Source organism: Rana temporaria, chromosome 3 (assembly GCF_905171775.1).
Source record: "Rana temporaria chromosome 3, aRanTem1.1, whole genome shotgun sequence".
NCBI classification, from domain to species: Eukaryota; Metazoa; Chordata; class Amphibia; order Anura; family Ranidae; genus Rana; species Rana temporaria.
The window spans coordinates 217,853,038-217,879,985 of NC_053491.1; the positions used below are offsets into that span (position 1 = coordinate 217,853,038).

The following is a 26,948-nucleotide window of genomic DNA, read 5'->3' on the forward strand; positions in this document are numbered from 1 at the left end:
GATGGTGGAATTGATGGTGTGAATTTTCTTTCCTTTCACTTGTGGTGGAAGAAAAAAAAAGAAAATTGTAACACCTATGGCCAGCCTTACAGTACAAGGGGGAACTCTGTGGACCCTGATGTAAAGGGGAAATCTGTGGATCCTAACGTACAAGGGAACACTGATGTAAAGGGCAATGCTGCAGACCCTGATGTAAGTGGGAAATCTTATGCAATATGTAAAAATAATGCTGTGGACTCTGATGTAAGAGGGGCTCTGGTGACTAGAGACCACCTTACATCAGAGTTCCCCTTTACACCAGAGTCTGCAGATTTCCCCCCTTACATCGAGGTCTGTAGCATTCCCCTTTACTGTAGGATCCACAGAATTCCCCCTTGCACTGTATGGAGGAATCCTGCAGACTCTGATGTAAGGCAGAACTCTGTGCATTCTTGTGTAAGGGGAGGCTCTGGTGAACAGAGACCACCTTACATCGAGAGTTTTCCTTTACACCACAGAGTCCTCCTTTATATCAGAGTCCACAGTGATCCCTTTTACATCAGGGTCCAGAGTTCCCCTTCGCACTGTAAGGGGGAATCCTACAGATTCTGATATTTTTTTTTTTTTTACCTTTTGTTATTCCCTTAACACATTGCAAATAGCACTAGCTACATATTTGTAGCTTAAATAGTCATATTTGCACTGAACATGGGTACTGGAACTGCATACTAATATAGGTAAAGTTGATCCAGGAAATATCCAATTGCCTGTTGGGGGATTAGGAAGGATTTTTTTTCCCAGCTGGAGCTAATTGGATCATGCTTTTTTGGGGTTTGTGTTGCCTTCCTCTGGATCAAATGTGGGTATAGCAGTGTATAATTGGAGGTTTTCTATTTGTGTGTGTTTTTGTCTGTGTTGGTTGAGCTAGATGTACTTGTCTTTTTTCAACCAGATTAACTATGTGTCAGTAAAAACTTGACTCTGTCAGTAAATTTCGCTTCGGGAGGTTGACAACCCTGGAGGTAGGTAACAATGCTATTTCCTCTACTAATCCCCCCTCCCCACACATAACCAGGATTTAACCCTTACAGTGCAGGAGTGCCATTAACTACTTGCCGAACAGCTGCCGCAGTTGTACTGTGGCAGGTTGGCACGGCTGTACGAACCGCCGTTATTGTACGTCAGGTGATTTAAGAGCTATTGGAGGCGCACACGCGCCACCGGTGCCGATGCGTGTGGATGGCCGCCGCCGCGATGTACGCCGGCCACCTGCGATCGCTCCACAGAGAGCCAGATTTGGGATCTGTCAATGTACACAGACAGATCCCCATTCTGACAGGGGAAGAGAGAGATCTTTTGTTCCTAGTGATCAGGAACAGCAATCTCTCTCTGCTCCCAGTCAGTCCCCTCCCCCCACAGTTAGAAACACCTCTCAAGGAACACATTTAACCCCATCCCTGCCAGTGATATTTTTACAGTAATCAGTGAATTTTTGTAGCACTGATCGCTGTAAAAAATGGTCCCAAAAAAGTGTCCGATCTGTCCGCTGCAATGTCCCGCAAAAAATCGCAGATCACCGGCATTACTAATAAAAAAAATATAATGACAATAAAAATGACATAAATCTATTCCCTATTTTGTAGACGCTATAACTTTTGTGCAAACCAATCAATATACGCTTATTGCGATTTTTTTTTTTACCAAAAATATTTAGAAGAATACATATTGGCCTAAAATGATGAAGACATTTGTTTTTTGAAATTTTTTGGGGGATCTTTAGCTTTTATTTCAAAATTGTTTGCCTTTTTTTGTTTATAGCGCAAAAATCAAATATCAAATACCACCAAAAGAAAGCTCTATTTGTGGGGAAAAAAAGACATACATTTTGTTTTACATCGCCGCACGACTGCACAATTGTCAGTTAAAGCGACGTAGTGCCGTATCAGAAAAAATGGCCTGGTCTTTAAGGGGAGAAATCCTTGCGGTCATTAAGTGGTTAAAACCCATTAGGAGAAGCCTTGAAGTCTTTGCATGAAGCACAGTATGGCAGATAAATCAGAGGAGAGGCTGAGCTCGCCCACTAATACAATGACACCGAGTGATAAGTGTGTCATATGTCAGCAATCAGCACAGGCATGCTGTCCTGACTCCTGATCCTGACTGGGAGCTCTCTGCTGACCACTAGCGGCCACAAGCTGCAGTGACGGATCAGTACGTGTGAGCACTGAGTGAGCTGGAAGAAGAAGAGGAGGAGGAGGGGGTGCTAATTGAATCCAGCTAAATTATTTAGTACCTGCCCTGTCTGTGGAGGACAACATGCCTGCTGTGGATAAGCTGCTGTTGGAGGAGGCTCTGTTAGACAGCCCCCAGGTAAGAGCAGCCTTATATAAGACAGTCCCAGGGAGGGGGTGAATGGTGCACAGATTGCAGGGTGAGGCTTGGCTTCTGGTAGGAGCTGAGCTTTCCGGGGTGTGTTCCTGGATTGGGGGGGGTCACCTTCGTGTGGGAGCGGGAGGGAGGGGGGCATCCTATTATCTCCAGGGGTACCAGCACTGTACAGGTTAATGCTGGAGGAGGAGGACGAGGACAGACCCGGATGCTGCTGGGAAAGTTTGCTTTGTTGTCATAGACTTCATAGACTTGTGTGTTGGGAGTGCTGGGATCTGACACAGGGGACCTCACACACAGGCCCCCCCCCCCCCAACAAACACACACAGGGCCCCCCCCCCTCCCCAACAAACACACACAGGGCCCCCCCCAACAAACACACACAGGGCCCCCCCCCCCAACAAACACACACACACACGGTGCCCCCCAACACACACAAACACACACAGCCCCCCCCCCCCGCACACACACAGGGTGCCCCCCAACACACACACACACACACACACACACACACACACACACACACACACACACACACAGTGCCCCCCAACACACACAAACACACACACACACAGGGCCCCCCCCCCCCCCGCACACACAAGGTGCCCCCCAACACACACACACACACACACACACACACCCGGTGCCACCCAACACACACACACACACACACCACACACACAGGGTGCCCCCGCACACACACAGGATGCCCCCACACAGGCCCCCGCATCGTGCAACCACAGGGTGCCCACACACACAGGGATGTCTTAATAGCATCTTCTGCCCCTGGGCAAAGTAAGGCTCTGGGGCCCCTACAATGATGACAGTGCAGGTAAACAGACACCAAGTAGGTAGGAGGCAGACTGCCTCCCCTGTGCTTCTATCACTCTCAGTGCTATCATGGGGCCCCCAATTTCGGGGCAGGGTGGGCTCAAGGACCAGCTGCTTTGAGCAAAGTGCAGGGGCCCCCCCATGCAGCTGGGGCCCCTGGGCAGTGCCCAGGTGTTCCCTCTCATTAAGACAGCCCTGCACACACACATAGGGTGCCCCCCCTCCGCACACACACACAGGGTGCCCCCACATTACACACAGGATGCCCACACACACACACACAGTCCCCCCTCCACACCCACACACACAGGGTCCCCCCTCCACACACACACACAGGGTCCCCCCTCCACACACACACGGCCCCCCCCTCCACACACAGGGGCCCAGCACTGCTTCTTTGACAGCCAACACACAGGCCTACAACACACAGGATAAGCTTCACGAGGATCAGCTCAGCCTGCTATCACTAGAGGAGGGGGGGGGTTAGATCACATCACGGAGGGGAGAAAAAGCACATTACTACTGGAACCCTCATCTCCTAGCAGCCATAGGTTTACGTAGCAAAACATCATGTGAGATAAACTCACCAAGAGGACAGGTCTTGATGTGTTTATTTTATAATCGTTTACAAAATGCAACCTGGACATAGGGTTGCCACCTCATCCCTTTAAAAGCAAACACATATTAATTATACAGGTTCTGTGGCTGATTACGGTGGTAATTGGACTCACTTAGTGCCTTACCTGTATAATTCATATGTGTTCTACATGTTTTTTTTTTTTTTTGTTTTTTTATCTGTATGCATTAAGATTAAAAAAAAAAAACTTCTGTGTGTAGAAGCTTCTCCAGCACCTCCTAATTACTTACCTGAGCCCCATCTCTGTCCAGCGATGTCCACAAGTGTCTTAGCGGTCGGGGACTCTCCTCCTGATTGGCTGAGACATAGCAGCAATACCATTGGCTCCCGTGGCTGTCAATCAAAGTCAGTTAGCCAGGGCCAGGTCGGGCTCCGTGTCTGAATGGACACACGGAGCTGTGATCTGGCTTGTGTGCCCCCATAGCAAGCTGCTTGCTGTGGGGGCACTCAACAGGAGAGAGTGGCCAGGAGCAGTGAAGAGAGACCCGAAAGTAGGAGGATCCAGGCTGCCCTGCGCAAAAGCAAATGCACAGAGGAGGTAAGTATAACATGTTTGCAAAGTCTTGTGTGTGTGTGTGTGTGTTTTTTTTTTTTTAAATAACAATCACTTTAAGCCTAGTATGCATGGGCTGCATGTCGGGAAGGAGGCATCAACCGGTTCAGTAGAAACTAACTGACATTCCCGTGTGTACAGCAGCTGGTCCAACAGAAGTCAACAGTTTGGCCGGCTTCTGTTTATATGGTCACGCCTGCAAAAAGTCTGCCAACCGGATCCTGTCATGTCATCCTCCCAGAATCATGCCCTATGGGCTGCGCTCCAGCGTAATCTGTCACCTGCCATGACCACTGACACAGCCAATGACAAACACACACACAGATCACTGTACCGGCACGCTGCCAGAACCATATGACCACTGTGGCCAATCGCATGACAATTGTACACAATGAATGGCTTTGATTCATGCATTCCACTGTGTACTATTGTGATGAGTGATTGGCCACATTGATCACATGGTACAGACAGGGCCAATTGCGGCCCATCTGTAGCCCAAGTGAGAAAAATTAGCTGCACCCCAACATCCGTCCAACTGTTTTTATTGAAAGATTGCTTGGTCTGTTGTTTTAGTCCTGGTGGCAATCTTTTAATAAACCTGTTAGACAGATGTTGGTGTGCAGCTAATTTTAATCACTTGGTCTACATGTTCATGGTTGCAAGCCGGAGCTAGCACCTGCCCTTCCTTTCTGGTAGATTATTGTACTCGCCTGGAGCAGCGATCTGCCCCATTTCTACAGCTCATCTGTACCATGTTATTAGCTGTGGCCAATCACAATAGTAAACAATGAATAGTTTTTATTTCATCAAAAATGGTTGCTTATAACTGTAAAATTTAGTTTTTAAGCAATCCTAGTATGTAAAAAAAAAAAAAAAATCCTGATTACCTCCTCAGGGTAGTACAGTGGTACTATGGTAACTGTATTGCTCTGGTCACTGTATGTAAGAAAAAAAAAGGAAAGGGTGTCCCTGATCAACGCCACCCCAGTTATATGATGAGGCTGTACTGCACTAATGACAGTATGTAAAAAAAAAATTCAATTGTGAAAAAAAAAAAATGTAGAGTTACTAAATCTAAAAACGTTTTTACCTTAAAGGGGAGTTCCACCTAAAAATGGAACTTCCGCTTAACCCACTCCTCGCCCCCTTACATGCCACATTTGGCATGTAATTTTTTTGGGGGGGGAGTGGGGGCTTCAGGAGAAGGGGACTTCCTGTCCCACTTCCTCCTTCCGCCGAGGGGCTGGAAAGGCGATTTGCTTAATCGCCTTTTCAGAGCCCCTCCCTGTAGGCGAGCGCCTGTCCAATCGGACGGCGCCGCTCGCGCATGCGCACTGCCGCTCGCGCATGCACAGTGGGTGCCCGGCCGTGAAGCTGAAAGCTGTCACTGCTGGGTGCCCACACTAAGGATGAAGACGCCGGCCGGCGAGGGGGGGGGGCGAGGAGCAGAGCCCCGGCCGTCGCGTCGCTGGAGCCATGGAGCAGGTAAGTGTCTGTTTATTAAAAGCCAGCAGCTACACTTTTTGTAGCTGCTGACTTTTAATAAACTTAAAAAAGGTGGAACACCCCTTTAATGCATTGTTTGCATTAAGGTAAGAAACATTTTTAACAATTTGCAATTGTTGTGCCTCCCTTTCCTGTGTGAAAGGGAAGAGATGGGGAGAAGTGATTAGCGCTGTGCATGGCTGCATCATTTCTCCCCTTGCTTCCTCTTTACACAGCACTCGAGCAGCAGCAGGAGCCATTGGCTCTTGCTGCTGTTAATCCAATGCAGTGAGGAGGAAGTGGGCGGGGGGGGGGTTGGGCCTAAGTCTAGCTGTGTAAGTCTATGGAACGTGGCTCCGTAGAGACTAAGGATGAGCTCCAGCGTGTTCGCATAGTACACGTGCAGAGCCCGCCAGGAAGTCTGCACCACGCTGCGCTAATCACTGGCAGGGAGACATTTCCCGATCTCTGCCGCTGAGCATCGGGACAATGTCTCCCTGGCTGTGATTAGTGCAGCGCCGTGCAGACTTCCTGGCGGGCTCTGCACATGTACTATGCGAACACGCTGGAGCTCATCCTTGGTAGAGACACAGGTTGGCAGCACGCAAACTACACTCTCCCCGTAGCCAATGGCTGGCTATGGTAGTGCCAAGAAGAAGAGAAAGCCGAGATCGCCATCGGGGTCCTGAGCAGAAGAGGTTCAGGCCGCTCTGAGCAATACCACTGCACAGAGCAGTTAAGTATAATATGTTTGTTATTTTAATAAAAAATAAATAAAAAAATTGCCTTTAGTAACACTTTTTAAAAAAGCTCGCCATACCTTATACTAAATACCTTGGACTGTCCACTTTACAAAAAGGGGTCATTTTGGGGATATTTGTACTATCCTGACATTTTTTGGGCCTTCAAGAAATGAGATGGGCCTTCAGTACATCAAGACTGATTGATTGATTTTCTGTTTCAATATTTTTATTGATTATTTTTTTCCAAAAAGATGGTCCACAACGCAGGTGGAGCATATCAAAACCTTAGGAACAGGTATAAGAAAGAAATCGCATATTGTATCACCAATTATTTCCGACACAAGGGTGTGTCGTATAGAACAGAGTTTCAACATAAAAGAAAAAGGGGGAGCGGAAAGCGACAAAGCAAAAGGACTGTCCGATCGATTGCCTCCATTCCATAGTCAGTTGGAAGTTGGAGATACTTAATCCAAGGATCCCAGTCACGGTCAAACCTAGCAGTCTTATCCTGCAAGATACTGACCAGCTTTTTGTTGAGCATGATCCATGTCCGCTTATTCTTAAGGGCTAGATCTATCACTGGTTTCTTCTAAGCGGTCACATGAAATGAATTAAAGTTTGAACATTATAGGGGGCATTAAGGATAGGTTAGTTGAGAAGAGCCACCTTAAGGTTTTTAACTACATTCACCATTGTCACCAAATTAATCAGGGAATGAACTCAAATCCAAAATGGCGCACCTTTGCACAGGTCCACTATATGTGGAACATCATACACGGTTGACCACATCCCCGAAAGCACAGGGAGGAAACCCCCTGGTACGTTTTCGAGAGGTGGTATGGTACCAGGTACCATCTCGAAAGCCAGGTCTGTGTTCACGATACCCTTGTATGTACAAGGAGACCACTTCCATCAGTCTCCTCCCCTAAGTTCCACTTCCAAGCCTGCATATGAGGTAACTTTGCAGACAGATAAACACAAATTTGTACAGCATTAAAATGCCCCCCTCTGGGTCTCCCCCCGGAGACATCTAGATTCAAAAGCAGCGCACTTGGTAATATCAGCTGTAGATCTCTACAAAGGCCGCAAAAAGTGTAGGATCTGCTGCAAATGGAAATGCTCAGACGGAGGCACCTTCAACCGCTGCACAAAGTAGGATACCAGACAGATTCCTTTGTGGTCAAGGAAATCGCTAATTCTATACAGGCCCTTATCAATCCACCACTGGAAATCTCGTAGACATAGACCAGGTGGGAACACCGGGTTGTGGAACAGAGGGGCCACCGGAGTGTGTGAGGACCGCAGAGGCACAGACCTACAGGACGTATTCCAGACCTGCATAGAGTGTAATAAAGAAGGGCACCGGATCGACGGACCCTGAGGAAAAACCGATTGATTTTCACATATACAGTGGGTATAGAAAAGAACCACCCCATTTTTAAAATAATCACATTATGTTGCTTCACAGCCTGAAATGAAGACAGAGACAGTTTTTGTTTTTATCCAGCTGTATTTTTATTTTATTTTTTACAGGAGGATTATCCAGCTGTATTTACTAGTGCAACTGATAACATCCAAGTGAAAGGTTTATCACCAACATGTTAGAAAAAAAAAGGAAAAGCAGAATCGCTGAGTTGGAAAAAGTATTACCCCTTTGTGCCAGTATTTTGTTATACCACCTTTTGCTTAAAGCGGGAGTTCACCCATTTAAAAAAAAAAATAAAATCTCCCCTTAGCTTCCTGCTCGTTGGGTCTAGGGGAATCGGCTATTTATATTAAAATATGTGCAGTACTTACCCGTTTTCGAGCTGCATCTTCTTCCGTCGCTTCCGGGTATGGGTCTTCGGGAGCGGGCGTTCCTTCTTGATTGACATTCTTCCGAGAGGCTTCCGACGGTCGCATCCATCGCGTCACTCGTAGCCGAAAGAAGCCGAACGTCGGTGCGGCTCTATACTGCGCCTGCGCACCGACGTTCGGCTTCTTTCGGAAAATCGTGACGCGATGGATGCGACCGTCGGAAGCCTCTCGGAAACCTGTCAATCAAGAAGGAACGCCCATTCCCGAAGCCCATACCCGGAAGCGACGGAGAGGATGCGTCTCGTAAACGGGTAAGTACTGCACATATTTTAAAATAAATAGCCGATTCCCCTAGTAATAACGAGCAGGAATCTAAGGGGGAAAAGTGCCCTCTAAGGGTGAACCCCCGCTTTAAATTACAGCCTTTAGTCTGCTGGGATATGTCTCTACTAACTTTGTATATCTACTTTGCAATAGTTGCCCACTCTTCTTTGCAGAACTGCTCAAATTCCGTTAGATTTGATGCTGACTGTTGGACTGCAGTCTTCAAGTCATTCCACAGATTGTATAGTGAGGTGAGGGGCGCTATATCAAAATAGTGGATGCGTGTCACAATGTGCGTTTGAGTAGTACACAGTGTAACTGTGTACCCAAATCTATGTGAAAAACCAAACAGATTATAGTCTAAACTCTATAAGTACAATAGTGCCAAATGCTGTGGAAAATAAATAAAATATATAAAAAAAAAAAAAAAAAAAAATTTTAAAAGAATGTCCAGCAAATAAATGGTTAAGTGCAAAATGGATCCAGTGTTGTATCAAGTCCAGGTGCAAAATGCAAATAATCCAATCCCAAATCGCAGGGAAAAGTGCAAATGCTAAAGTGCTTGTGAATCTTCAAAATAGCCAAAGTGCGAGAAAGAAGTGATCCGCCTTCACCTATAGGTCACCAGAATAATAATGGATGGCTCCTTACCACACGGTGTTGACCAGATTACTTAAAATATGGTCGATCAGGCTTGTTTTAAATGAGGATCAGCAGGGTCTCATTGGATTCCAATTTCAGCGATTGCAGCAAATGGTGTACCAAGAAAGGAGAAGAGATACCACCATAGTGTAAAACCATTTAATATACAAAAGTTAAAATTACAATGCCAAATGGCCTCTAAAGCCCCGTACACACGGTCGGACTTTTGCCCAACCAACTTCAAAATCCGGCACTTTTCGTATTTGTCCGACCGTGTGTACGTTCCATCGGACCAACTTTTTTGGCTTCAATCGGACAAAAAGTTGGGTCTGTGAACGGACCAACTTTCTGTTCCGAAAAGTCCGATTTGTGCAAAGTGCGACCGTGTGTACAGCAAACCATCGGACTTTTGGACAAAGTACAAATGCGCATGCTCAGAACCAATGTTAAACTCAACCAACAATAGCAGAAGTTAACCAAAGGGTGGCGGTAAAGAGCAAGTAAAACCACGTGATGTTGGGAAAGTGTTAGAAAAGTTTGCAGAAAAGTCCGAGCGTGTGTATGCTATGGGTGTGATCGGACAAATCAATTAGGACAAAAATCCAAGGGAAATTTTGTTGGATGTCCTACCGTGTGTATGAGCCTTTACTGTTGCTGGTGCCCGTTCCCGGCACTGAGGCTGTAGGTGGTGGGGATAGTAAGACAAGATAAGAGATGGCCGCGTCCTGGTCCACTAGCGTGCGTTCCACCGCTAGTTGTCCATCAACCAGTGAGACCGGAAGTGCGTGGCTATGCGTGTGCGCTCGGATACCGCCTCGACGTCACGTTTCAGTTAAACCGTCTTCAGGAAGCGTCTGAAGACGGTTTAACTGAAACGTAACGTCGAGGCGGTATCCGAGCGCACACGCATAGCCACGCACTTCCGGTCTCACTGGTTGATGGACAACTAGCGGTGGAACGCACGCTAGTGGACCAGGACGCGGCCATCTCTTATCTTGTCTTACTATCCCCACCACCTACAGCCTCAGTGCCGGGAACGGGCACCAGCAACAGTAAGAGGCCATTTGGCATTGTAATTTTAACTTTTGTATATTAAATGGTTTTACACTATGGTGGTATCTCTTCTCCTTTCTTGGTACACCATTTGCTGCAATCGCTGACATTGGAATCCAATGAGACCCTGCTGATCCTCATTTAAAACAAGCCTGATTGACCATATTTTAAGTAATCTGGTCAACACCGTGTGGTAAGGAGCCATCCATTATTATTCTGGTGACCTATAGGTGAAGGCGGATCACTTCTTTCTCGCACTTTGGCTATTTTGAAGATTCACAAGCACTTTAGCATTTGCACTTTTCCCTGCAATTTGGGATTGGATTATTTGCATTTTGCACCTGGACTTGATACAACACTGGATCCATTTTGCACTTAACCATTTATTTGCTGGACATTCTTTTAAATTTTTTTTTTTTTATATATATTTTATTTATTTTCCACAGCATTTGGCACTATTGTACTTATAGAGTTTAGACTATAATCTGTTTGGTTTTTCACATAGATTTGGGTACACAGTTACACTGTGTACTACTCAAACGCACATTGTGACACGCATCCACTATTTTGATATAGCGCCCCTCACCTCACTATACAATATATGCAAGTCAGTCACCTGATTTTATTTGGGAGCAGCTTCACTCAGTTAGTCACTTGATTTATCAAGTATATAATTTAGTGTAATTCATTTGGCGCGAGATTTCTTTTTCCTGCATTCCACAGATTGTCAATGGGCATTTAATCTGGGCTCTGATTAAGTAATGCAAGGACATTCACCGCGGCACGATAGCTCTATTGTTCTGTCTTTTAGAGCCACTAGGGAACACGATGCACATGCCCGGCGGCTGCGATTGTCCAGTAACTAAGCAGGACCGTGGATCTCTGTGTGTAAACACAGGTCCACGTCCTGTCAGGGAGAGGAGACCGATGCTGTGTCCCTTGTACATAGGCACACAGATCGGTCACCCCCCACAGTAAGAATCCCCTTGCAGGGTACACCTTTAACCCCTTCCTCGCCCCCTAGTGTTTAACCCCCTTCCCTGCCAGTCACATTTATACAGTAATCAGTGCATATTTATAACACTGTTCGCTGTGTAAATGTGAATGGTGTCAAATGTGTCCGCCATTATGTCGCAGTATGTAAACACGGCTTCCCCATGCTTCACTGTGGCGGCGTATCGATTGAGTGATCCCTTTTATAGGGAGACTCGATCAATGACGTCAGACCTACAGCCACACCCCCCTACAGTTGTAAACACACACTAGGTGAACCCTAACTCCTACAGCGCCCCCTGTGGTTAACTCCCAAACTGCAACTGTCATTTTCACAATAAACAATGCAATTTAAATGCATTTTTTGCTGTGAAAATGACAATGGTCCCAAAAATGTGTCAAAATTGTTCGAAGTGTCCGCCATAATGTCGCAGTCACGAAAAAAATCGCTGATCGCCGCCAATAGTAGTAAAAAAAAAAAAATTTATAAAAATGCAATAAAACTATCCCCTATTTTGTAAACGCTATAAATTGTGCGCAAACGAATCGATAAACACTTATTGCGATTTTTATTTTTATTTTTATTTTTATTTTTTTTACCGAAAATGGGTAGAAGAATACGTATCGGCCTAAACTGAGGGAAAAAAAATGTTTATATGTTTTAGGGGATATTTATTATAGCAAAAAGTAAAAAATTGTCGCTTTATTTTTGTTTATAGCGCAAAAAATAAAAACCGCAAAGGTGATCAAATACCACCAAAAGAAAGCTCTATTTGTGGGGAAAAAAGGACGCCAATTTTGTTTGGGAGCCACGTCGCACGACCACGCAATTGTCTGTTAAAGCGACGCAGTGCCGAATCGCAAAACCTGGCCTGGGCATTTAACTGCCTAAAGGTCCGGGGCTTAAGTGGTTAAGATCCATCTAGTATATTGGTAATGGGATGGTGGGCACTAAAGAGCGATGGCATTTTCCTTGGTTCAAGCTTTGTTGTGTGCCAACGGCTGAATTTGGTTAAAAATTGGGCAGGCTTGATTCTGGCATGTATGAATAGCTTTTTGTTTCGTAACGTCTTGTCATTTATGTGCATTTCCATCCACTGTGTACAGTGCACACATGTACAGTATTTCATCATCGTTTGTTTTCCTCCAGGTGCTGCAGTGACGTTGCCTCTTGTGGCCTAGCCTTTTTATTAGTAGTATGTTTGCCTCAAACATTCTGGGTACAACCTGTTTATACTGAGTTGTGGTGACATTTTGGTATTATGAGAGTTCAGATGTGGCATAAACAAGAATGTAGCTTATAAATTCACTTTAAAAGAAGCTGCATCAAACATGGGCTTGTTATTATCAGCAATTAGATGGTTTAGATGGCATCTACTTCTAATGACTCAAGGTAGCCAATAAAAATCAGGAACTGAGCCCCTCCGAATATATCTGTATTTTAAACCGAAAAAAGAAACTCCTATTTTAAGACAATGGCAAAACATGTTTCTATTATGAAGTTAAGCATGGGTAGTTAATATTTATATCTTGCATAAATACGTGTTATATTAGCTGTTTTGTAAGTTTTATATACTGCTGTAGAATTTGATTCTCTTTAGGGAGCTGCCACACTGTATCCTCCATTGTATGGCATTGTATGCTCCAGTTTTTGTGGGTTTCCTGCGCTTTCCCATAGACCTGTATTTTGGTGCATTTTCTGAAAGGGCACCAAAAGCCCTGCATACTGCATCTTTGGTGCGCTTTTAGAAAAAGGACTCCACTCATAGAAGTCTATGGGGACATCCACAATCTCCACAGCTTCCAGTCATGAAGTGCCTTGTGTTAATTGAAAACACAAATTCAAGGCATTCCATGAATGGCGGCGGTGCCAAGGGAGCAACCAGCACCCCCCCCCCCCCCCACACTCAACTTCACGCAGGACCTGGAAGATTGTGGTAGCCCATCATATGTGATGTTTTCTTACATTCTGCCAAGCAGGACCAATGTAACTATGCAAAGATATTTCCTGGAGTTTGAGTGAATTCTATATTAATCAGTATTTTGTGTTTTTCCTAATGTAGACGAGATCTCTGTTGAGCGTATTTGAGGAAGATGCCGGAACACTAACCGACTATACAAATCAGCTGCTTCAAACAATGCAACGAGTCTATGGGGCACAGGTAGGCCAATGTGCAGAACAAGGAGCTAAGCTATATAAAGGGTTGTAATATTTGGCTACTAAATGATTTACGGGTGACTATATAGGGCCAGATCCACAGCCGCCGAGCGCAACTTAACTTTTCAGAGTTAAGTTACACTGCCGCAAATCTCCCAAGTTAGGTGCCGATCCACAAAGCACTTACCTGGAAATTTGCGGCGGTGTAACTTAACTCCGTCCGGCGCAAGGCGTTCCTAATACAAATGGGCGATTCCCATTTAAATTAGGCACGCTCCCGCGCCGGACATACTGCGCATGCTCCGTCGGGTAACTTACCCGACATGCATTGTGCTAACTGACGTCGCTCCAACGTCATTTGCTTAGACATTAACATAAATGGCGTCCAGCGCCATTCACGAACGTCTTACGCAAACGACGTAGAGTTGAAAATTTCGACGCGGGAACGACGGCCATACTTAATAGGGCTTGGTCAAATAGGACTCAGCCCTATTTTTACGCGGCGTAACTCGACGTAGATTTAGTGCAACGGGCCCGTCGGAACGTTCGTGGATCGCCGTAAGTGTTCATTTGCATATTCTAGGCCGGCCGCAATGGCCTCGCCACCTAGCGGCCGGCCTAGAATTGCATCCTTAAGATCCGACAGTGTAATTCAATTACACATGTCGATTCTTTTGTCTATCTATGGTAAACTGATTCTGTGGATCAGTTCCATAGATAGAAACAGGGATACGACGGCGTATCAGTAGATACGCCGGCGTATCCCTTTTGTGGATTACCCCCAAAGCTCCCAAACCTATAATTTAATCATCTGATGTGGTATTCAAATGAGGATTGAATAACAAACCTGTCCTACTTGCCTCTACTGTGCAGTTTGTTTTGCCCCGATCCTCGACTTCTGGGGTCCCTCTGTGGCGCTCACGGCTCCTCCACGCATCGTATAGCCCCCTATGAGAAGCGATCTCCCCCGTCGTTGGATTTTATTGACAGCAACGGAAGCCAATGGCTGCGCTGCTATCAATCTATCCAATCGGGAGCAGAGAACCCTGGGCAGAGAGCGCGTCTCCGCCGTGGGAAATTCCTGGGCTCAGGTGACTAAAACAGGTGGGCTACGGGGGCCGGTCACTAGAAGGTTTTTTTCACCAAAAAAATTTGAATTAATTAAAGTTTTTAGGACTACTTTTAAAGACAATGGCAAAGTTTTTCTTTTTTTCTTTTTTTTTTCTTTTCTCCCTTCCTTTATGGAAGAAAGACTCGGGGGGAAAAAAAAGATTCAAGGACTCCACCACACAACTAAAAAAAAAAAGCCTACAGCACCTGGTATTCCCAGGCGGTCTCCCATCCAGGTACTTACCAGGCCCGACCCTGCTTAGCCTCTGAGATCAGACGAGATCGGGCGCTTTCAGGGTGATGTGGCCGTAGGCGATAACCATGGCTCTCCTTAACTCTCTTTTTTTTTTTTTTTTATAAATTCTTTATTTTTTTTCCCATTTTTTTTTTTTCCAACACTTCACATTGCCTCAAACAAAAGTTAGTATCACATCCTACACATCAGTCAACTTCATAGTTTACATAGGACATTTTTCAATCTCTTGTCAAAACCAACTCTTAATCCTATACATCTTTACCTTTATTTACAGTCCTCAGTCGATACTAATGGATCTAGACTTTCTTCCTTTTTACATCCCACGCATTGGACGTGTGCTCTTTTCATTTGAGACATTAATACCCCAGTTATTCCTCAAATACCTCTCTTTCATTCCCACCCTCCCAACTTTCCATCCTGCTATTAAAAACAGCATCTAGAAAAAAAAAAAAAAAGAGGATTCCCTTCCCCCCCCCCCCACACTCCTTCACCCCCATCCTATTCCTCTCTTTCCCTATATCTAACATATTGTGCCCATATCTCCCTCACCTCTTCTTCTTGTTCCCTCAGAGCCGCTGTAAGATTCTCCATATGTTGCATTTCTGCAATTTTTGCCAACCATTGTGGTCTGCCTGGGGGGCAAGTGCTCTTCCAGAGGGCTGGGATACATGCTCTAGCTGTAACCAATAAATGCCTTACTAGGGATTTTTTATACTTCTCTATTGATATCGGAATGTCCAACAGCAGATACGTCGCCGGATCCTCACCTAGAGACATCTCAGTTATTTCTTCTATAACTTCAGATATCATTTTCCAAAAATCTTTAACTCTCTCACAGTTCCAAAAAATGTGTAACAGGGTTCCCTCTTCTTTTTGACAACGCCAACAGAGATTGGTCACTTCTGGGAAAATCTGGTTTAAGACTTCCGGTGTCCTATACCACCTACTCAAGATCTTGTATCCTCCCTCCTGAAATTTAGATGCCAATGATGCTTTATGATTAAATTGAAATATTTTTTTCTTCTGGTTTTCCGTAAAAGTTACCCCTAGGTCTCTTTCCCACGCCTGAATGAAACTTATCTCTTGTGGGGCTTTTAATTCATTTATTAAGGAATAGAACAGTGAGAGCGAGTGTCTAACCGGTTCTCCCTTAAGACACAATTTCTCAAATTCCGACAATGTTACTCTCACCCTTGTTTGTCCTTTGATTAATCGGAGAAACCCCTTTAACTGTCTTCTCCTATATGGGTCTAGAGCCTCGGACAGTTCTCTTTCTATTTCTTCATTTGACATTACTCGGTTCTCTCTCGAGAAATGTATCACTCTGGTTTTGCCCTGGTTTTTTAAATTCCTAAAAGCCGAGTCCCTCAGGCCCGGGACAAACGCTGGATTCCCCAAAATTGGTGTCATCGGGTTCACTTCTGTTTCCCCTTCTGAATTTCTGAATATTTTTTGGACTATGCTAATTGTCGTCCCTATCGTTGGATGTCTCTTGACTGTCTGTGGTAGCACCGATTTAGAGAGCCAAATTAGGCCCTCCAATGGGATCTCCGACATTGCCTGTTCTAAAAGAATCCAAGGTTTGTCCTTCGGGGCCCTGCACCAATCTAATGCTCTTGACAAGTGCACTGCCTCATAGTAGGTCAGTGGGTCTGGGAAACCCACCCCCCCCCCTTTTTCTTTTGGTAGTGTTAGTATATCTCTTCTCACTCTGGCAGGTTTCCCAGCCCAGATGAATCCCGCAAATTTTGCTCTAATTTCTTTCAGGAATCCCTGAGGTATTCTGGTTGGGAGTGTCTGCAATATATATAGTAACCTTGGCATTGCATTCATTTTTATGATATTGATCCTCCCGAACCAAGTGAATACCTCCTTATCCCACTTCAGTAGGTCTCTTTTAATTTGTCTTGCAAGTGGGGCCAGGTTTAATTCTAAAATTCTATTTAATTTCTTCGGAATTTTAGTCCCCAGATATCCTATATGTGAGTTTGTCCACTTAAATGAGAAAAAAATGGTCAGTTGTTGTTGTTGTTGTACCATGCTCATCTCTACCCCCATTGCCTCTGATTTATCATAATTCACTTTAAAGTTTGAGAGTGCACCATCCTTATCTATCTCTGCTAACAATGGGGGCAGAGATAATGCCGGCTCAGTTACAAAAAACATCAAATCGTCAGCGAATGCTGCAAGCTTGTGTTCCCCCCCTTTCACGCCAATACCTCTAATATCTGTTCTCATCCTTAGGCTCTAGCGTTAAGACGAAAATAAGTGGAGATAATGGGCATCCTTGACGCGTCCCATTGCATATATCAAGGGGGTCTGACATAATACCGTTTATCTTAATTTTCGCTTTCGGTCGGGAGTACAAGCTCATAATCCATCTTTGCATCCCCTCTCGCAGTCCAATATGTTGTATGATTGTTTTTAAGAACTTCCAATCCACCCTATCGAACGCTTTTTCGGCGTCGGTAGATATCAGTACTAAAGGCTTTTTGTTAGACTGCGCTAGGTGAATTGCATTTATCACCCGCTGCGTATTTTCTCTACCTTCTCTTCCTGGAATGAATCCTACCTGGTCTTGGTGTATCAAACCTGGAATATATGGTAGTAGTCTATTTGCCGAGATTTTTGTGAACATTTTTAGATCTGTATTCAATAAAGATATTGGGCGATAATTTGCGCACTGCGCTGGATCTTTCCCCTCCTTTTGTATAACCGCTATGTGTGCCATAAGGGCTTCTTCTGGCATCTCCCGCCCTTCTCGTATCGAATTATATGCATCCAAAAATCTTGGCATCAACTTATCTGAATAGGTCTTATAATAGAGAAGGGTAAATCCGTCAGGACCAGGAGCTTTACCTGGTTTTAACAATTTGAGAGTATTTGTAAATTCTTCTGCTGTGATTGGGTCTTCTAAGCTTCTCCCTATTTCCTCAGGTAATTTCAGCATTCCTGATTCCTCTATATACTTTTTCGACCTTTCCTCCTTCATCTGTATCTTTGCTATATTCTGTTCCTCCCTTAATTGGTACAGACTCACATAGTAATTTCTAAATATTTTCGCAATTTCTCGTGAAGACTTAACTATCCTGTCTCCTGTTGTTTTAATTCCCTCTATGTGGTTGTGGGCCCTTTGTTTCTCCTAGTGCTCTCGCTAGCATCCTGCTTGGCTTATTGCCATATTCGTAAAAAGCACGTTTGCTTCTTCTTCTTAATGCAGCTTTTGCTTTGTCGGTTAATAGCAAGTTCAATTCATCTCGGACCTTCTTCAGCTTCTCCTCTGCCTGTATTGCCAATGACTTTTTGTGTATTTTTTCCAGTCTGCGGATTTCTCCCATCAACCCTTCTATCTGTGCTCCTATCTGGCGTTTCCTATATGCTCCCAATGAGATTAGTACTCCCCTGATATAACACTTATGTGTTTCCCAAATACAAGTTGGGGTCACCTCCCCCACCTCATTATTAGAAAAAAACATCTCCAACTCCTGTGTTATCTTTCCCTCATACTCTGGGTCTTTTAGAAGGGACTCGTTGATTTTCCAATGCCACTCACGTGCTACGGGTTTCCCCAATTCCAATACGCAGTTTATCGGTGCGTGATCCGATAATGAGAAAGACCCAATAGAAGCCTCTACTATACCCTGTACCAGATTTCGGGATATAAATATATAATCTATTCTGGAATAGGTTCTATATTTAGCTGAAAAGAAAGTGTAGTCCCGCTCGTGTGGATGGGTAGTCCTCCAGCAATCTACCACCTGTATCTCTTGTAACAGTTTGTTTGCTTTGCTTAGTTTGCTATATGCTATGTGCGAGCTTCCCTTAGATGTATCTAATATAGGGTCTAAAGCAATATTTAAATCTCCTGCCATTATTACGATACCTTCCATATTCTGATGCACCCTGTCTGTATATTTCTTCAACGCTGCAATCTGTCCCTCGTTAGGCAAATAAACATTTACCAGAGTGACCTTCTGATCATTTATGTATCCTTTTACAATAAGAAGGCGTCCTTCCTCATCCCTCATTACACTTGACTCTTTCCATATTATCATTTTTGAAAACATAATTGATACCCCCTTTGTTTTTGTTGTCAATGAGGAACTATGATACACAGTTGGGAATCTGTGATTTCCTAACTTTGGAATTTTATTTTTTTTGAAGTGTGTCTGCTGGAGGAATACTACATGCGCCTTTGATCTCCATAATTCTGCCATCAATTTAGATCTTTTCTCTGGGTTATTTACAAAAACAGAGGGCTCAAGGAGTTCATATAGAGGGCAAGGATTACCTCTTCCTTCCCCTCAGTTCCCCTTCCCTCCTCTCTCCCCCTTCTCCTACCATATATAAACAGGCAGGCAGAGGTAATTTCTGTGTATTATCTCCGAAAACCGGCTACCAGATCTTTCACACATCATTTCTATCATCCCCCCTATCCCCCCCCTACCTGTATCCCCTTTCTCCCTCTTTATAATACTGGTTTATTAAACTCCCATTACTTCCTTAACCCCTGCACTTTTAATCTGAATTTTCCCTGTACCTTATCATTCCTTATCATTCCGGGCTGCCTGCTAGAACTCTGCTAGAACTCTTCCCACCCCCCCTCAGAAAAGGGGAAACCCCTCCCCCCTCCCCTTTCACCCTCCCCACCCCTTCCCCCTTTACCCCCCCCCCCCTATCCTTCTCCCGTCCTCTACCCCTCCCTCCCGTGTCACCCGCTAGACTTAACCTTCCCTTAGTATACCTAATTAAACCTGTATACACCTATATGTGTTATCTCTTAGTGCATATCTTATTATACTATTAAGTGACTTTAACTAGTCATTAAATCAAGTGATACATTGTGTTCCACTATTCTTATATATCCTCCCCAATAAACAAAACATCAAACACTAGACTCCCAATTCAAAAACCCCTTCCCTCCCCCCCCCCCCTTACTGTATTAATTCTCTATTTATTATTTCCTCATTAATTGTTATAATATTACCATAGTGACCAACCCCCCCAGAGTCACCCACAAACCCACTAACCCCCCCCAAGTCTTCAAACAAACCCCCCCAAGAGAAAAAAAAAAACATATCCTATCCCTCCCTATAATGGGGGCAGGTATCTGATCATTGGAAATTCTATCTAGCATCAAGCCCTTCATATATATATATATATATATATATATATATATATATATATATATATATATATATATATATATATAACAGATTAAATACCAAGAATACGGAAAATATATATATATATATATATAGACCTATATCGACATGTAAACATTTGAACTTCCCCAAAAAAGGGCCTAAAAAAAAAAAAAAAAAAAGGGGAGTAATACTTTTGGCACCTTACACCAGTAACAGCCCCTGGAAGTTTATTAACCCAAGTCTGAAAAGGAGTTCTTCTCAAAAAACAGCAAAAAAAAAAAAGAAAAAATACCAAAAACACAGGGGCCCAGAAAAAACAAAAGGGCGCCAAAAAAGAGAAGAGGAGAAAGAGACATATCCCTTTTTTTTCCCTTTTTTAGGATATGGTTTATGAGTTAATATAAGGGACTCCCTCCTGCCTGGGGGCTATTGATAATACACATTCTCTCTCTTCTAGAAATTAAGGGGGGCGATCTACCATGTTGCCCAAAAAAAAAAAAATTCTCTTCTCTTTTTTTTTTTTTTTTTGCCAGTCACTATATCTCTTAGGCCTATGTCCACCTTCTGTCCATCTCTTCCATCTGTTTATCTAACGTCTTTCTCCTGGACCTGGTAGCTCCAACCAATTAGGAACATCTATTGGTATTGATCCCAAAAATTCAAACAGTGCTGGGAGCTGATAGGGCTCTCTTAAATTAAAACTTCTTCCTTCCCTCTTTATATTTAAGGATAACGGATGGCCCCATCTGTATACCGCATCTTGACTTCGTATATATTCCAGTAATGGTCTTAGCAAACGACGTCTTGCTTTGGTTTGCCAGCACAGGTCAGGGAATAGCTGTATGCTCACCCCCTCCCATAACACCGTTCCTTCTTTCCATGCCTCCCTAAGAATTTCTTCTTTTATTCTGAAGAAATGTATCCGACATAGTACATCACGGGGGCTAGTCTGTTCTGGGTTCCGAAATGTAGGGACCCTATGAATCCTATCCAGCTCCATTGGGGATTCTGGATTTTTTTTTAAGATTTTATTGAGGATAGATAAGACAGCTTCCCTAAGGGCCATGCCCTCAAAGCTTTCAGGGATCCCTTTTATACGTACATTATTCCTCCTACTTCTGTTATCCGCCTCTTCAGCTTTTAACTGTAATCTGACCAGTTGTTGTTGCTGCTTGCCAAATTTTTCCACAAGGGCTGCCAACCTGCCATCCACCACCCCTTGCTGACTCTCCAAGATACACATTTTATGTTCTCCCATCACCACTTTTGCACGGACCTCCTCCATCTCTTCCTTCAAAGTACTAGTGATAACCGATAACATTTTCTGAATGTCTTCCTTAGTTGGGAGAGCCTGGATGAGCCTGCTTAGCTGACTAATATCCGGTGTCGCTTCTATCCCATGTATATTCCTTGTGTCACCGAGGGTCTGTATATCAGGCTGCCCTCCCTCCTCCTCTCGTGGGTATGCATTTACTTTAGCCATTGCAAAACCTGTAATGCTATTACCCCCCTTAACTACTAAGATAGGTGATGCAGCAGGTGTAATTACTACAGGAAGTGTCTCTGTTAGTGTTAGTGTCTTTGCTGTTAATGGCTCTGCAGATGTCTCTGTAGGTTCTATTATAAGTTCCCCTGACAGCCTTGATGCTTCTGGTATATTAGGAAATATAGATAAAGCCGACAATACCTCTGCTGCGAGTTGGGGGGACCCACTCGTCCACTCCGTCAGCTTTGCTGTCCTCTGGCCCTCGAGGGATGTAAAAATGCTTCCTGCCCCGTCCTGGGCCTCCAGCATAGGTACACCCCCTCCCGCTTTGTCTATTGGGGCAGATGCTGCCGTCAGGCTGGTTCCTACTAACGGCTGTTGTCCACCGCTCACCTTTCCTGTCCCCGCTGTAGCTGTGGCTGTAGCTGAGCTATCCAACGCTTGTCTCTCTGCAGTGTCTTGCCGGATGCTTTCTGTTAGCGACTCCCTCCTCGGAGCGTGTCCTCCTCGTGCGTCCTCCTGCTTCGCGTCACTCCTCTTCACCGTCATATACCGGGTGATATATGAGTGGCTAGGCGCATACCCTCCCGCACTTCTTGCAGTGCTCTTTCCTCTCCGTGACATCGGAGGCAGCGTCCGCTGTGTCCACTGCTGGGGGTACGCTCCCTACTGTAGATCAGAGAGGACGGGGGAATACAGGCATATTTGCCGCTCTCCTATCCAGGTGCACCACGGACCACCGCTAGACTCTCCTTCTCTGCGCTCACTCCTCCATGCTCACTTCACCTCCCCCGGAAACGGAAGTCTGTCTAGAATCTCCTTAACTCTCTTGAAGCGCAAAGTGTTTCTGACTGCCAGAAATGTTTGTTATTCATGTTGTTGTTATTGGCTGGTTCAAGGCTGGCGACATTTGAAAATAACTGACATCAGAGCTGATGTTTTATAAAGACAGACTCCTTTTCCCTCATGTTCTGTTCTGAAAATGTTGTTCCCTCATGTTCTGTTCTGAAAATGTTGTATTTCCATCACTCTCGGCCCTGACAGTTGTCACCAGGATCAGCAGATATTGTGACTCATTCATATCTGATTTTTGTAACTCTTCTCTACTTAAAGTGATTATAAAGTCTTGTTTTAAAAAATTAATTACAAGCATGTTATACTAGCCTCCTCTATTGCAGTGAATTTGCACAGAGCAGCCTGGATTCGCCTCTTCTTGGGTCCCTTTTTCGCTGCTTCTGGCCCTTCCCTCCTGTCAAGTGCCCCCACAGCAAGCAGCTTGCTATGGGGGCACCTGAGCTGCAGCTCTGTGTGTCCATTTAGGCACAGAGCTGCCGTTAGGCCCCGCTCCCTCTATCTCTCTTGATTAAGGGCCCTTCCACACGTACGGACAAACGGTCCGTTTTTTACAAGTTCGTTTACGGACTTGTAATGTATCCCTATGGGATTGCAGACGTTAGCGGATGATGCATCCGCAAAGATCCGCTTTTGCGGACAGAAGAAAACCCTATTTTTCTTCCGTCCGGCGGAACGGATCAGATGAATACGGACACATGGTCCGTATTCATCCGATTCCCCATAGGGGAGAGCAGAGGAAAGACAGGGCGGTCTCTGCATAGTGTGCGGGGACCGCCCTGTCCGCCGACAGCTCAGCGGGGATTTACGGATGACCCCAGCTGAGCCGTCGGACACACACGGGGCGGATCAATACGGATCCGCTCCGTGTGAAAGGGCCCTTACTGACTTTGACAGCTGTTGCTGTGTATCAGCCAATCAGGAGGGAGCGTCTTGGATGGCCCAGAGACTCGTAGACACACTTGCCAAAGTGTGTTTAAAATTTTTTTTTTTGTATAGCTTTTTAATTTTATATTTGTACATGTGGGCAGCCATGTTTTCTCATACATGAACTGGCTCTGTTTCCTGTTGATCATCTGAGCTCACTGATCAGGTGTGTCTGATCGAAAGCAAGACTCATTGCAATCTCTAATGTTGTCAGACTCCCACACTGCACTTTCCAGCCAAAGACCAATGCCATTGTTATCTCGGCTGCAGTTGACAGGACATTGCCCAGGGCAATTGTGTTTATGTCAGGAATGGGCTAGACTTTTTTATTTATTTTACTGATCAACTTTACAATTTCAGCTCTTGGAATGTTGTCTTCTTTCAGACTGCCCTTATTATATGTTTGATAGTAAAGGAGACAAAAGTATCGGAGTTAAAAGAAGAACAGAATATTTATAGAGTGACCTTTTCTTTTCAGGGAGTTTATTCCTTGTATGTTGAAATTGTGCAGGTATTTGCTGACTTTGATATTTGTGTTCTTTTTCGTAGAATGAAATGTGTCTAGCAACCCAGCAACTGTCCAGCCAACTTCTCGCATATGAAAAACAGGTACAAATATTTTCCAGATGACGCTGTGTGTATTTATTTGATAATGGAACAAAAATAGGATAATGCGATTTGTACAGTCATTAATGTGAAATAAGAGTACAATGACAATATGGCCAAAAGGTTTTAGTTAGTGGTCCTAATAATTTTTTTTTTTTTTTTTTGGTCTGAAAGCAAATGGTAAGGCAGAGAATCGCTGTGATGTAATTTTAAGTTGGCCTTTTTTGGGGGTTTTACTGTCGTTCTAGAAAATGCATTAGCTTTTTTCAATTCTGTTTTTTAATGTTCAATAATCCTGCCATTCTATTTCTAATCCAGTCTGTATATTGTCATTGGCCAGGAGGATTCTTTACTCGGTAGGCAAAACTAGTCTGCTCAGTTAGGCCTATGTCACTATAGCAATCCTGTTGCTGGTGACTGAGTCACTGGTAACCGAGAGGTTAAAAACGCGCACACGCCCCCATTTCTATAGCATTTCTCTTTTGCTAGCAAAAGGTTTGATTGTTTTTTTGTACTAGTTTTGGTATCTGTTTAGTTATCCACGATTATCATTCTGGTTATTACCCGGTCTGTCCTCTGGGTGTCCGCTGTGTGTGTGTCACCACTGCCTGAGCTACATCTGCTCAGACTTTTGTTAGTTTTTCACCTACACTCTTGTTGATTTACTTTGATTGCCTCTGACTTCATCAACTGACACCAGTTTGACAAACCAAACCGTTTTGCCGTGGGAACGTCATATAGTGGAACCACCTTAAGCTGCCCATAGATGGTGCTATTTTCTTTCCTGCAACCACAGTCAGTATTGTGTTCTCCCAGCAGGGGAAGCGAGGGGAGCCATCCCTACTGGGAGAACACAGTAATTATTGCTAGCGGCTATTCAGCTTTTGTTTTTATTCCACAAAACATTTCCCCAGTTGTGGTTTACCAGGGCACTCTTTTTGGCAAACTTCAAGCACTCAGCAATGTTTTTTTAGAGAGTAGCAGCTGATTGTTCATGAGAGACTCTTAGGCCGGGTACTAACGAGCAAACATGTACGATGAAACCGGTCCGTCGGACCGTTTTCACCGTACATGTCTGCCCGAGGGCTTCTGTACGATGGCTGTACTAACCATCGTACAGAAGTACGCGCGTAAACAATACGCGGGGCGTGGCCGCGACAATGACACGGCGACGTGGGCGGGCCTGCCATTTAAATGCTTCCACGCATGCGTCAAACTCATTCGACGCATGCGAGGGACGGCGGGCGCTCGGACATGTACGGTAGGTCTGTACTGACGACCGTACATGTCCGAGCGGGCAGGATTCCAGCGGACGGTTTTAAAACACGTCCAGGAATATTTGTCTGCTGGGAAAAGGCCCGGCGGGCAAATGTTTGCTGGAAATCTGCCCGCTCGTGCCTACACACGACCAAACATGTATGCTGAAACTGGTCCGCGGACCAGTTTCAGCATACATGTTTGGTCGTGTGTACGGGGCCTGAAAGGGTCACTAAAGGAATTTTTTTAGCTAAATAGCTTCCTTTACCTTACTGCAGTCCTGGTTTCATGTCCTCATTGTTCGTTTTTGCTCTGATGTTGCTGTAATTCCTCTCTGTTCTAGACACTTCCTGGTTGTCTGTTTGCTGATCACCACAGTACTGGGAGATTTCTCACTGTGATGACTAATCAAGGAGGTGTGATTACTGAGGGGTTTTAGACACACAGCACCAATCCAGTTTCGTTTTACAAACCATCACTGCCCTCTATTGGCTCTCTGGCTCTGTACATCAGAGAACCAGGAAACAGCAAAAACGAAACTGAAACTGTAGGTACATTATATGATTGGTTTTTATCTATTTTTAATCATTTTTAAAAGGAATCGGTTAACTATTATGTCTCTATACCCTGTAAATGGTAATTTCAGCAAAAAAAAAAATTCCTTTACAACTCCTTTAAACAGGAAAGTTTGCCAGTTCCAGTGATGTCTTCAAGCCTTTAACTGTCACTCATGGGTTCTTCTTTACCTTATGGCAGTTTCTGCATTGTGCCTTAGGAGTCGTCTTGCCTGGGAGCCCGCGTCTAGGAAGAGTAGCCACAGTACTAAACTGTCTCCATTTATAGACAATTTTTCTGTCAACTGATGGATGCATAAACACTAAGTGCTTGTTCTTCACACAAGGGCAACCTGTCGGGCGACTTGGCCATCTGAAAAGTCGCGCTCCATGCATTGCATGGAGTCATAAAGCTATCCCATAGTTTGTAGATGCTATAACTTTTGCGACAATCAATCCAATATACGCTTATTGGGGATTTTTTTTACCAAAAATATGTAGCAGAATACATATTGGCCTAAATTGATCAAGAAATTTGTTTTTTTTTTTTTTTTTTTTTTTACATTTAACTGCGCAATTGTCAGTTAAAGCAACACAGTGCCTTATCGCAAAAAGTGGCCTTGTCATGACGGGGGTAAAACCTTTTAGAGCTGGGAATCAGATTTGGGTAGGATTTTTGAGGAAAAACAAAAAACTAAAATGATACAAGCCATATTTAAGACAGCAACCTGTACCAAAATGCAGGAATGTAATTACAAAATAATGGCTCAATGGTACAGGACTCCAGATAAGCTACACAGATACTACCCAAACATAAAAAGTGAATGCTGGAGATGTAAGGCAGAAAATGGTACGATGGTACATATCTTTTGGACTTGCCCGAGAATTAGGGGGTTCTGGGCAGGTATCCGGAGGATTATACAAGAATTTAGTAAAATGACTATACCAGAGGACCCAGCTTTCTTCCTGCTGCATCTGTCAGACACTCCCTGGGGAATAAAAGGGAACCCATTATTGCACCACCTGTTGAATGCTGCTAAAGCATGTATACCGTTGAAATGGAAACAAACACAACCCCCAACATTGAGCAGGTGGATTAAGAAAGTGGAAGAGGTGAATAGAATGGAGGATCTGATTTGGACAAATAGGAAAAGAAGGGAAGTATACTGT

The 26,948-nt window shown here is 44.4% G+C and overlaps 1 protein-coding gene and 1 non-coding gene across 2 annotated transcripts in view; one reads left to right on the forward strand and one right to left on the reverse strand.

The window, feature by feature from the left end:
• Positions 1–2,161: 2,161 nt before the first annotated feature.
• APPL2 (adaptor protein, phosphotyrosine interacting with PH domain and leucine zipper 2) overlaps positions 2,162–26,948 on the forward strand; it is a 104,411-nt gene continuing 79,624 nt past the window's right edge. The window contains 3 exon segments of the mRNA XM_040344243.1: positions 2,162–2,349; positions 13,489–13,587; positions 23,911–23,970. Of these exon segments, the coding sequence (XP_040200177.1) occupies positions 2,296–2,349; positions 13,489–13,587; positions 23,911–23,970 (213 nt within the window). The 5' untranslated portion in view covers positions 2,162–2,295.
• Positions 14,889–15,007, reverse strand: LOC120933878. The gene has a single exon (XR_005748142.1). It is a non-coding gene; the product is annotated as a 5S ribosomal RNA (ribosomal RNA).